At 62.1% G+C, this 11,613-nt stretch overlaps 1 protein-coding gene across 1 annotated transcript in view; it reads right to left on the bottom strand.

The window, feature by feature from the left end:
• Positions 1-727: 727 nt before the first annotated feature.
• NUB1 (negative regulator of ubiquitin-like proteins 1) overlaps positions 728-11,613 on the bottom strand; it is a 17,673-nt gene continuing 6,787 nt past the window's right edge. The window contains exons 4-15 of the mRNA XM_004694380.2: positions 11,175-11,233; positions 10,452-10,522; positions 8,620-8,802; positions 8,402-8,493; positions 7,066-7,172; positions 4,124-4,310; positions 3,457-3,564; positions 2,752-2,904; positions 1,997-2,143; positions 1,826-1,921; positions 1,424-1,601; positions 728-1,339 (exon numbers count right to left, since the gene is read on the bottom strand). Coding sequence (XP_004694437.1) covers positions 1,158-1,339; positions 1,424-1,601; positions 1,826-1,921; positions 1,997-2,143; positions 2,752-2,904; positions 3,457-3,564; positions 4,124-4,310; positions 7,066-7,172; positions 8,402-8,493; positions 8,620-8,802; positions 10,452-10,522; positions 11,175-11,233 — 1,563 coding nt within the window. The 3' untranslated portion in view covers positions 728-1,157. The remainder of the gene's footprint in view (positions 1,340-1,423; positions 1,602-1,825; positions 1,922-1,996; positions 2,144-2,751; positions 2,905-3,456; positions 3,565-4,123; positions 4,311-7,065; positions 7,173-8,401; positions 8,494-8,619; positions 8,803-10,451; positions 10,523-11,174; positions 11,234-11,613) is intronic.

Genomic DNA, 11,613 nt, shown 5'->3' with positions numbered 1-11,613 from the left:
GCTTTGGGGTGCGCACCGCTCTCCATGTGAACGGGGGAGCCCGGGCCGCGGCCACCCAGCCCACTCCCGCAGCAGGCGCCTGGCACGCAGAGCAGCTGGAGGTCTTGGGGGCGGGAGGGGCATGGCTCTCAGACTCGGCAAAGGCCCGGGCACACGTGCAGTCCCCAGGTGGCGCGGTGCCAGGGCCCGGCCGCCCCTGGTGCGGAAAGTGGCTGCAGAAGACCGGGCCTGCCCTGGAGGCTGGACACGGCACGCTGGCCTTTGCCACGCCGCGGGCGTCAACAGCGAGGGGCCGGCAGGTGAGCAGACGGGCAGCGTTCCTGCCGCCAGCCTGCCCCCGAAGGCGGCCGTGCCAGGGCTCCTCAGGGCGGCACCCAGAGCCCCGGCCCTCCGTGCTCGCTCGGTCAGCCTGGATGCCCCTTGCGTTCCACCCCCTATTTCCACCTGCATCATCCACCTCAGAAGACAAGATTTGTGTCCACCCCAACTCGACCCTTCCAAAGCAGAGCGGCCAGCCTTCCGGGCGACGCTGACCCTACCCACGCCGGCCCCTGGAGGGGCAGGGAGGAGCAGGACTCGGGGTTACTGGAGCCCTGGAGGCGTCCTCTGGGACAGGCAGAGGCGAAGCCTGAGCTAAACCCATCAGCCGGAGGCGAGTTTAATGCAGCAGCGCTGTGCTAAAATGCTCATGGAAAAGAAGTTGCTTTGGCTAGCATTCAGACTCCCGTTTAGTGAAAGATTTTATTGTGTAAAGGAGAATTTTAAACGCAGATAAATCTGAATTTCACCTTGAATCTGCAGTGCGCGGTTGACTAAACTAGGCGTAACAGACTTCAGGCGGCAGGCCTGAGACCCGGTCCAGTGACTCCTGCACCCCACGGACTCCTCAGGCCCAGCCCCCCACGGCTGAGGCTTTAAAGGGCATTTTAGGGACAGCTGAGAGGGCGAAGCAGCCGGCAGAGCGACCTCCGGTGGGGGAGGGGAGCAGAGGGCCTCAGAGCCTAAGGGCAGCCCAGAGCGCGCCCAGGCCCCACCTCCTGCGCCCGCCAATGCCTGGTGGAAGGCTCTAGAGCAGTCAGGTGAAAAGGGAAAAGAAAACCTGCAGGAGACCTTCGTGAGGACAGAATTTATAAGGAAACGCAGAACCTTCCCCGTCATCACTCAGCTTTCCTCGCCGCGGCCCCTATGTTCTCCACGTAGGATAAGTACTCGGCAATGATGAGCTCTTCCTCTTCCAGGGTGGAGTCAAGGTAATCCTCCTCGTGCTCCGGAATGTCTTCCAGGATTTCGTTGACGGCCTCCGTCTCTATGTCTTCGTCTGTGGAGGCGCTGGAGGTGCCTGCCGGGAAGGGCCGGCCCAGTCAGGTGGCGCAACTGGAGTCCCCGCGCCGGGCCCCGCGGCCCGCCCCGCGCCAGGACCCACCTGCAGAGTCTGACGGGGACGTGGAGGGCGTCGATGAGGAATCCTGCGGCGAGAGCTGGAGGTCGGGGGGCAGGCTCCCTCCGTTGAGCGCCAGGGTCTGAGACGCCAGCTGGACGTTACCCCGGAAGACCGTCAGGGCAGCTGTGGCCGCGCCCACATCGAAGCCCATGTACACCAGCTGCGGGGAGGCGCGGGTGAGGCCGCAGGAGGGGCCTGGGCGTGCGGCTGCATGGCCGTGACCTCACCTCAGTAGCTGGCGGGGGGCCCCGACCGGAGGGGCCTAAGGCCGCCGCCTCTGGGTGTGAACCCCCTGTGCCTGCTCACTTCACCCGCAGCTGCCGCCCTGCCGCCCACGTCACCCAGCCGGTCCCGCGGGGGGCAGGCTCAGGGCGCGCCACTCACTCTGTCGATGTCCTCCTGGGAAGCGCCGTCTTGGTGGTGGCTGCTCTCGGGACTTGAGTCGTTCAGCCACCACATCTGGGGGTTATGGAGGAGGATCTAGACAACACAGGCTCCCGTCAGGCAGCTGCCCGTCGGCCCACGGGGGCGGGGGCGGCGGCCCGGCAGCCTCACCTTCTTGGCCTCCTCCAGGTTCCCGCTGGCCAGCTGGAGGGCCTGCCGGGCCGCGCGGCCGGAATAGCCCATCTTCTTCAGAGAGCTGATGTTCTCCAGGCGGCGTCTTTTCTTCTCCTTCTCCTCTTTCCGTATCTTGGCCAGTTCCTGTGGGGAGACCGCAAAGCTCCAGGTGGCGGCTGAGGCTGGGCACCTTCCCCGTCTACGCCGCACCAGCGCAGGGTTCCGGGGCGACCAGGAAGCTCGGGAGACAAGAGGCGGCGCTGCTGGCTGGGAGAGGCCCGCCCAGGCCCAGGCGGGCGCAGCTCCTGGAAGCCCACGGCCGGGCACCGCCCCCAGCCGGGTCCCGAGAGGGGCGGCAGAAGGGTCTGTGGCCAGTTTGCGATGGAAACGCCTCCCCGCCCAGCCCTGCGGCCCACGGGAGCCAGCTCCTTTGCCACAGGCCGGCCTGCCCGCGACTGCAGTCTGCAGCGATCTCTGGGCAAGACGCCACCGCGCTCCGCCCCCCAAGGGTTCCCCGAAACGCAGCACGGGAGCAACAGCAGCTCGCGTGCCTGGCAGCAGGCCGCTTAGGGGCTACCTGCCGCCACCGCGAGAAACAAGCGAAAGCGCCCGGGTGACAGCCGCCGCCAGGACACGCATCTCGCCCGCCGGCGAGGGCGGCTTCTCGGCGCCGACCGGGAATCACCCAGCCGTCCCTCACTGCGCACCGGCCGCGCCCCGGCGCCACGCGCAGGCCCGCCAGGTCCGCGTACCTCTCTGCGGCTGGTGATGTGGGCCGCCGCGTGGTCCACGTTCCCCTCACACGCCCTGAGGCCCAGCCGGGCTTCCTGGGGGGTGAACCCCAGCTGCAGCAAGCTGTGAACTTTCGACGGATCGATGTACAGCTCTCTGAAGAGCTGCTGTGCCTGCAGGCGGAGAGGAGGTCAGGAGCGTGCGGCACGGAGCGTGGAGCTTGGCAGAGACCGTCCGGAGGGAAGGAGGCCGTCCCCGTGCGAAGCGGGCTGTGCTGGGCTTGAGATGAAGCCCTGAACCTGCCCTCGTGATCGGGCGTAAATGCTCCCGCTCCCGGGCTCGCTGCCGCGGGACGGCTGTGCCCACAACCTCCCGCGTGGTGGTGAAGCCCTGACTGCTGGGCCCGCCTGCCCTCAGCAGCGGCAGGTGGTGAGGTCTGGGGGTGGCTGCGGGGTGCTCGCGCCTTCTACTGGCAGGAGAGGGACTGATGGCGTGGCCGGGCGCCGCCAGGGACCCCCAGGAGGGACTTGGCCGCGTCCCTCGCTACCTCTGCAGGCTCCTTTACTCCCGCAACTGGCCTGGTCGGGAAAGCCAAATATACTTATGGTATATGAGGCGGGACATGCAGGTTCCTCACAAGGCACAAATGTGTGGGTTCACAAAAAGACTTGGGGGGACAGTCACGTAGGTGAACACAGTTACCGCTCTGGGGCGCTCTTTCTTACCTTGTTGAGATACTCACAAGCCGCCTCACCATTCCCACTGTGGTAGTTTCGGATGCCCTGAAGCAAGTACAGTCTTAAGAACAACACCTTCTCCTTCCCGCAATTTCCCTGGAGGTATTGGGGGAAGAAAGCAAAGGGTCTCACGTGGAATCGCAGGCCGGAGCCCTCAGTCGCACCCCTCGGCCGCACAGGCAGTGGCAGCTCAGAGCGGTTTCAGGGCCCCAGGCCAAGTCTGCATGCAGCCTGCCCCCAGGGGCCCGGGCCGCCCTGGCCCCCCATGCCGCCCCCGCCCCCCCCAGCAGCCCTCCCCGCCAGCAGGGAGGAGCTCGAGCTCCGGCCACATTCGGGCAGCTCGCGGCAACCAGCTGGAAACTCCTCACTCCAGCGACAGCCCAGCCCGGCTCACTCCTGGGCAGCGTCTCGCTCGCGACCCACTTTCTGCAGGAAACCGCCCACTAGTCCGAGCAGTCCCGGCGCCCTGGCCCGAAGGGACCTTGGGGACCGCCCGGCAGCCCGCGCCACAGACCGCAGCGGAGCCCGGGCTGCGAGCCTGGACTCTCCCTCACTCACAGCTTCCCACAGGGTGCAGAGTGGCCCGTGGGCAGCAGCCAGAAGTGCCCGCAGAGGCTAGAGCGGGGCTCGGTGACACACTGGCTCAGTAACGTACTTTTATGTGGACCAGTCGCTGATGGTTTTCTCCGTAACAATTCTTAAAGCATCTCTGGGCCAGGCTGAGCTTTTTCTCCGCGTCATCCAGGCAGTCCAGCTGCCCCAGGCGGAAGTAGCACCACACGATGTCCAGCTGTAGCACCGCGTAGTTGTCCACCGTGTCCAGCAGCTCCCGGCAGCACTCGCTGGGAGGAAGCAGACGGCCCGTCACCATACAGCAGCACCTTGCGTGCGTGACTGGACTCCCTGTCCGGCTCGGGGTACCCCCGAGACTGCTCACGACGGGACGGTGTGTGTCACTGGACCTTCCAGCGGGCGAGGCGGTGAGGCTCCAGGACGGCGCTCGGCGTGCCTGCGCCCGTGCTAGGCTGGGAAGGCCTTGGCAGGAAACGGGGTCCGTGTGGGCCCCTCGGCAGATAGGGAGGCCGTGTCCCGAGCAGCGGGCTCCGCCCTGGCCGCCAGAACTGCTGGGCCTGAGGCGGCGCCTTTCCTCTGGGCAACACGGATGCTGGGGCCCACGAAGGGCCCTGTGATGGCATCTCTGGTGGGGAGGCCTGAGGGATAACCCCACAAAGCCAAGGGCGAGGAAAGGTGCTTCAAAGACACACCAAAAGTCTGTCCACAATGAACGCTCAACGAGGAAGACCGGCCGCTCGCCCACCGCCGCCAGCCAGCAGCGACAGCGGTTCAGGACACGCCCGCCCGATGCCTCGCTGTACGGGGCAGGCAGAGGCAGACCCAGACGGGGGCCGCCGAGATGCGCATCCAGGTGGTTTGTTCTGACTGAGTTGTGTCCTGTGAGGAGCTCACGATGCAAGTGTGGCCCCCAGGACACACACGCCTGGCTCGGTGAGCAAGCACCCCCTAAGCAAGACTGCCCTTGCAGAGAGCTAGCGGCTCCATGCCCTGGCGCTTCCCGTCACGCCTGGAAAAAAGAACAAGCCCAAAAAGCACTTGACTTTGCTGTCTGCACGTAAAAGCTGCTGACCCCAAAGGCGCCCACATCTCAGGGCAGAAGAAACACGCCAGAGAGGGCATTTCTGTCCTCGGTGAGTGCGTCTAACGTGCATCCTACGCTTCACACGCATGGGAGTGTGACTGGCGAGAGCGCTCCCGGCCCTTCTCCCTGCCTGAGCTCTCCACCAAGCACAGAGCGCGCGGCTGTGCACGCAGCCGGCCTCACGCCAGGCGAGACCGACAGGCTGCCTCTGCACACCCTGCTCTGCGCCAAGGCCAGCCTGCCTGGGCGGGGAAGCATGGGTGCAGCTTCCGGCAGTTTACACGCGTGAACAGGTTCACCTGGATGCTGTGATCACGAGCATCCAGAGCAAGAGCCAAAATAGTATCATGGAAGCAAGTGCAACACAGAGCGGAGTACTATACAGCCAGGGAAACGCAATCCACGTGTAAGTCTTATACTAGAGGTGTCGATCACTCTGCAGTGTCAACAGTAACACCTGCGGTCCGCGCACAGGCCTACCACGAGATGAACAGCTTCACTGCGATGGCTTCACAAAAAAAACACACTCAGAACAACACTGAGTTGGTCTCACGTGGGAATGTTGATCAGTTTCCCCTAGTTTTAACTGAGCTAGCTTTTTTTTTTTTTTTTTTTTTAACTGAGTTAGCTGAGCGCTCTCAGCTCGGCTCCTGGCTGTGTGGAGCGAGCTCGGGCCCCGTGGCCCCTTCACACCATCCCCAGGCTGGTGTCTGGGGGTTTGGCCTCATCTTTCAGGGAGTTTCTCTGTGTGGCCTGCCGACATTCCTGGGACTAGTCACGTCTCTCAGCCTGGGGCGGCTCCATGGCCTGTGAAGTTCTGCTCCCGGGACTCTTGAGTGACTGTCACCTCCAGACTCTTAGCGTCTGTGTCACTTGTGGGCCCGAGTCTGCGGGCTAAGTTTCATCCTCACTAGGGGCTGTATGTTCTGGCTGCTTCAGGCTGATTTAGCTGGGCGCTGGACACCGAGCTGTTGCGGCCAGCGCGGGAAGCCGGAAGCGGGCCGCAGGCCGCGGCACCTGGGGCCAGCCCGCCTTCCGCTGAGACAGGCCCTTCTGAGCCTCCGAGACTAGAGGCCCCACGACTGCGGTTCCCACCGGGGCTGACGGGAAGGCGGGTTATCCCTGGCCCTCCACGGATCTGAGATTGCCCTCTCTGCTCTCGGGGTGCTTCCTCTCCCCTCAGCTTCCTCACAGGCCTGAGCTGGCCCTCAGCAAAGGACTCAAAGGCGCCCCTCTGGAGGTCCGACTCCTCCCTCAGTCTGCCCTCTCCTCTCACCTCTTGGGCTCCACCTTGTTCCAGGAATCCATCACAATAAAAAAATAACACAAGATTTGTAAAGTCTTGATCGTTTTCAAATCCTCCGCCCGTCTTCCAAGTGCTCACCTGCTTGCTTCATGCCCTTGCGAACTGCCAGCTCCGGGCACAGAGCCCGGGACGTGGCTGGGCCTCTGAGACCAGAAGCGAAGGCTGCCAGGTCAGGGCAGCAGGACCGGGCTGCCTGCCAGCCAACGATGGTCCGGGGACCCCGAGGCGTGGGCCACTTCAACACGCCACAGTCCCCAAGCTCATCCGGATGCTTCTGGGAAAGGCAACTGCCCCCTCAGATCACCTCGCAGGTGCCACCGGGAAACAACCGCCCGTGAAAGAAAGAACCAGGCACTTTGTCCTGCCTGCTGCACCTCGGCACAACTGGAGCTGAGGAAAAGCACTTCTGCGGCCGCACAGGCAGGAGGCGGATGCGGCCCCACCCGTCGCCCAGCCCTGGGCGTCGCCGCACTGGAGGCCGAGGTCAACACCCAAGACAGTGCTGCTGCCCGCACGGCGCGCGTGTCCCCCAGCGCCACAGACGGGACGGGAGAAGGCGCCCGCGCCGGCCGCGCCAGTGACTGCCACTCGCAGCAGCTGTCTGCCCCCGCGGGCACCGAGCCCAAGTGCCTACCAGAAGTATCTGTCTGCGTCCAACAGACACGGCAGGGCGATCCCATACTCTCGTCTCTTCAGGGAAGCTCTGCCCTTCTCGTGATAGCCCATGGCCAACATGAGGGCCTGGAGAAAGAGGGGCGGAAGGACATCACCTTAGACGCAGCGAGCCGCACACGAGCACAGTAAGCCTAGGGAAGCCAAACACATTAAAAAACACCGCAACAAATCTGAAAGTGAAAATGAAGGGAAAGTCCAATCAAGAGTATTTCACGGAGACCCAAAGCCGAGGCTGATTCAGGGGCCGACAAGCCCAGCCAGCGCCTGCACCCCCTCCAGAGTCTGGCCGGACGTGGGCCCTGCCCGCAGGAAGGCAGCCTGTGGGGCCCAGGCCCTTTCCAATGGGCATTTACCTCACAGTCACTTTCTATTTTTCACCTGAAAGTTGTAAATTCTAGCATTTCCAAAACAATTCTTAAATGGTGTTCCAAAATACCTTTAAGTTGGCATTTTAGATTTAAATTTTGAGGCAGTGCCTCCCTGGGGGCGCAGAGGTTAAAGACACAGCGCTGGCAAGCTGCCCACAGCCACTGCAGCCTGAGTCTGAGCCCCGCTGGGCGCGGCAGGCCCCTCCTGCCTCCCCGCTGCTCCCCTCGGCAGTGGGTTTCTGTAGATGCGCCTGCTCTGCTCCCCACTCTGTCTCTGGGGAATCCTCTCACCCCCGCACCTCTGCCCTGTACCCCAGTTCTTGTATGTGTAAATAAATAAGTAAATACTGATGTAATTAAACCTTGCAGAGGTTTTGCAACAAGATTTAGTGGTCGTCATTTAATATGAAAGAGCAATGGGCAAGTAGTCAGTCCACCCGGAGCTGTAAAGTCCTCTTATTCAAGCTGAATGTCAGCCCTTTATTTTACACAGACTATTTCATAGTAAAACCCACTCAAAACTGTCCTTTAATGACAAGAGCCCAAAGCCCTGCCCTCGGGTTTGGAGAGCGTCCATGGTCCGAAGTCACAAGCTCCGGCTCAGACCTGGCCCCGGGCCCAGGTGACGACACGAGGCCCAGGGACTGGCAGAGCCGCTGCGCACGGGCTCGATTCCAGGTGGGCAGGATCGCCCGTCCACTTCCCTGCACCTGGCAGCTGCAGCCCTGCTGTCCACCCGAGGGAACTGCGGGGGAGGGGGGAAGCCCCAGGGCATCGCTGCTCTGGAGCCCTCGGCCCCGGGGGCTGCCTTCTCCGCTCCCAAGTTCAAGACGGAGAGTGGCTTCCGCCCCTTCCCGCCCAGACAACAGAAGCAGAAGGCCTCTGTTCTGACAACAAATCAGAGGGGCCGAGCACTCCCGCACTCACTTTTCTCTCCGAGGGAGGGATTTTGATCGACCGTCCGGTCTGGTTAGCAATGTCCAGGTACGGTGTGGCGTCTGGGTCCACCGCCATCTCATCTGCAACGTTACCACGGCGTCAGCGGCACTGGCCGTGACAGGCGAGCGCCAGGTGGCCAGAGGGGCCAGTGACGCGGGCCCCCACCCCCATCACACTCGTGAGGTCGGCGCTCACGCCCGGGCTACCTCTCTCCGCCAGGATCTCCAGGCCTCTCTTGGTCCTCTGAATTCTTCTTTCTGTAAGTTCCGCTTCATTGTGCAACTCTTCCTCAATCTGGAAGTTTTTCCTCACGTCCTCTTCAGACTGCTTGAGCTCCAGCACCATGGCCTTTACGTTGTGGGTCACTCCTTGTTCTTCCAGGGTCTCCCCTGCAGGAGGCAGAAACGCGCACCATAGAGAGTGTCCTTACATTTTCTGGACTCCAGTCTATGTCAGCTGGAGTTCTTGACACAGCAGGCCACTCCATGGCAGGAGGCCACTCCATGGCAGGAGGCCACGTCACTGGCAGGAAGCGGCTAGAATCAGCCCGGGAACACAGCAACTCCATCCTTTCTTATGGTCTGTTTTCTTCATAAAACTAAATCGCAACAATAGACTTAGAGCCTGCTACAGGGAGCGCCCTGTGCTAGGCAACAGGAGGGAAAATGAGGGTGCACAACACCCCCCAGCTGAGAAACAATAATCCCGTTCACAGTCAAGCCAAGGAGCTGTATACAGCAGGCCCCGAAGAGGCGCTGACTGCAGTGGTTAAAAGAAAACCCACTCCTTTCTAAGGAAACAGCGCTCGGGCCCTCTGTTTTTCCCATGTAGAGTAGAAATGAAGGCGAGGGCAGAAATCAAAGACAGGGTCACCGGGTGTGACCCCAGCCCAGAGGTGGCGCTCTGCGAAATGTCAAAAATGCAAACTTCACAGAAAAGTGAGATGCAAATGGAAATGGGTAAAGAGCTTTTACAAATAACAGCATTTTACAAATGTAAAGAGATTTTAAAGTAACAAGCTATTGTGAACTGTGAGCATTTAAACTGAAGACATTTCTAGAAAAAAGTAGCTGAGAAAAGCCCCCAGTGGCTCTGCCACGGGAGAGTTGGGGGCCGCAGCTTTCGCAGGTTTCAGAAGCAGCAAAGCAGTGCTAACTGTGGTTGGTTCTGGCCCAGGAATAAACCACAGGCAAACCGAACAGTGCGTGCAGGAACAGAACCACGAGACGGGTCTCCAGAATCTGTGGCTAAAGCCCGAGGAGAACAGGGAGATGAGGGGCCTTTCACACACAGGGCTGGGCAGACGCCGACCCGAGCCGACCCGCGCCGGTGAAGCGAATGCAGGAGAGGCAGACGCTCCCGGACACCCTGGGGCTGGGCTTGCCAGCAGCCGAAGAGCGTTGCAGGGCAAAGCCACCAGAATGCGGCTAGAGACGGCGCGGACGCCAGACGTCTAACCAGAGGTGCGGGCGCGGGGCTGGGCAGCGCAGGGTGCTGGCGCCAGCCAGCCAGGCGGCGACTGAGCTTGTGTAGGCCACAGCAGCCCGCCGGGCACCCTGGGGCCAGAGTGTGCACTGGGCTGCGCAACAGGTAACTGCCCCCAGCACCAGGGAAGTGCCCACCTCGCTCCTGCACATCCGCTCCCCTCGGGCTCCTGCAAACAGCCACGGAACCAGTGTCAATGGTGTCAGTGGCATCCGCTTCTCTCCAGAGATTCCCTAGTCGTGAGTGAGCCCCCGACCTTCCTCAGCCCGCCAATGCACCGAGGGGCTCTCCACGTAAGCAGCCCCACCGCGCCCTCCTGCACCCTGCCCGCCCACAGCACTCTAGTCGCAGCCTCCTCCGCTCTGACGGAGGACAAGCTGCGTTTACTGGTGGTTTCCGCGCCACATTCTGATTTCAGCAAACTCTGAAATAGTTGGTTTTCATGGCACATGCAGTAAAGCCACCAGAGATGCTTCTACACAGAATGAGAAAGATGCAGTCATTCTTCCCACATCACCTTGGCTAAGCTGTGGCGTGCTTGGCCAGAACGTACCTAGTTGCAGTTGTTTCCTATTTATGACAATTTTGATATAATTTTCTTGAAATCCAAAGGTTTCAGCTATTCTGTAAAATAAACCACAGAAATCAGATTTGTTACTGTCCATCAAACAGACCTGAACACGGCAGCCGCAGTCTGGGTGTGGGCCGGTATCTCAACTCCTGGCCGGGACCGCCCCGTGACAGCACAGCCCTCGCCGCCTTCCCCAAGGTGCGTGGCTGTGTGCCCGCGAGGGCTGCGCCCAGCTCCATCCCTAACTGCCCTGCCACAGACCCAAGGGAGGTCAGGCATCCACTCTAGAAAGACTGCCCGGGGAACCGCGCCCACAGCCTTTAAAAGTACGAAATACAATAAGTGGATGAATTAGCTGAGCAGGCCTCAGAAGTCAGGACCTCAGGGCCTGCGTGGGCCCACTGAGGCCTGAGGCGGATCCCGCCAGGGAGTGACCGCAGGGCATGGCAGGCCTCTCCTGTCCTCCCTGCTCCCTCAGCAGGGGAGTTCTACCCTGCCTGACCTGCTTTTCTCTCTCTCTCTCTCTCTCACGCAGGCATGTGAGGGGGCAAGTCCCTCCTCTTAAGCTCCTCCTGGGCCTCTGAGCCTGCAGCCTCCATTTCTCACCCAGGCACGCAGCAGCGCCGCCCTACCGGCTCACAGGACGGCCCTAGGGGGCCAGGGCCAGGGCGAGGGCGCCACCGCAGGGCGGGAGCACACACTTACTTGGCCCTCAGTTCTCTGCCAGTGATGTGCAGTCGGGTCTCCAACAAGCTTTTCCTGTCCTATTTAAAAAAAGACAAAATGATAGGAAAAGGTACTTAACTCGATCCTTGGGTGCTGTCACCTCTGTGGAGGCGGAAGGGCTGAAGGGGGGACCACCAGGCAGGGCACCAACAGGCCTCGCGAGAGGAGCAGCTATCGAGCTGGCCTGGCCATGCGGCCCTGCGGCCGGCAGCGCTCCAAGGGCAGGTGCTCAGGGCTTCCTGCGGGGCCGCCCCGCTGCGGCCCGGGCACGGCCACTGACTCGCCGACGGGCAGACCCAGAGGCACGTCCCCGTGAGCAAGGGACATCCCCCGGGGGGCGGGGGAGTGGGAGGCCCTCCTCCGAGTGGCGGAGCCTGAGGGAGGCACGGCCTCTCCATCCGCTGCGACTCCTGGGACG

The sequence above is a fragment of the Condylura cristata genome, unplaced genomic scaffold, assembly GCF_000260355.1.
Source record: "Condylura cristata isolate star-nosed mole 26May11 unplaced genomic scaffold, ConCri1.0 scaffold00042, whole genome shotgun sequence".
In the NCBI taxonomy this organism is placed as follows: domain Eukaryota; kingdom Metazoa; phylum Chordata; class Mammalia; order Eulipotyphla; family Talpidae; genus Condylura; species Condylura cristata.
This window is presented reverse-complemented; position numbering and strand designations above follow the sequence as displayed.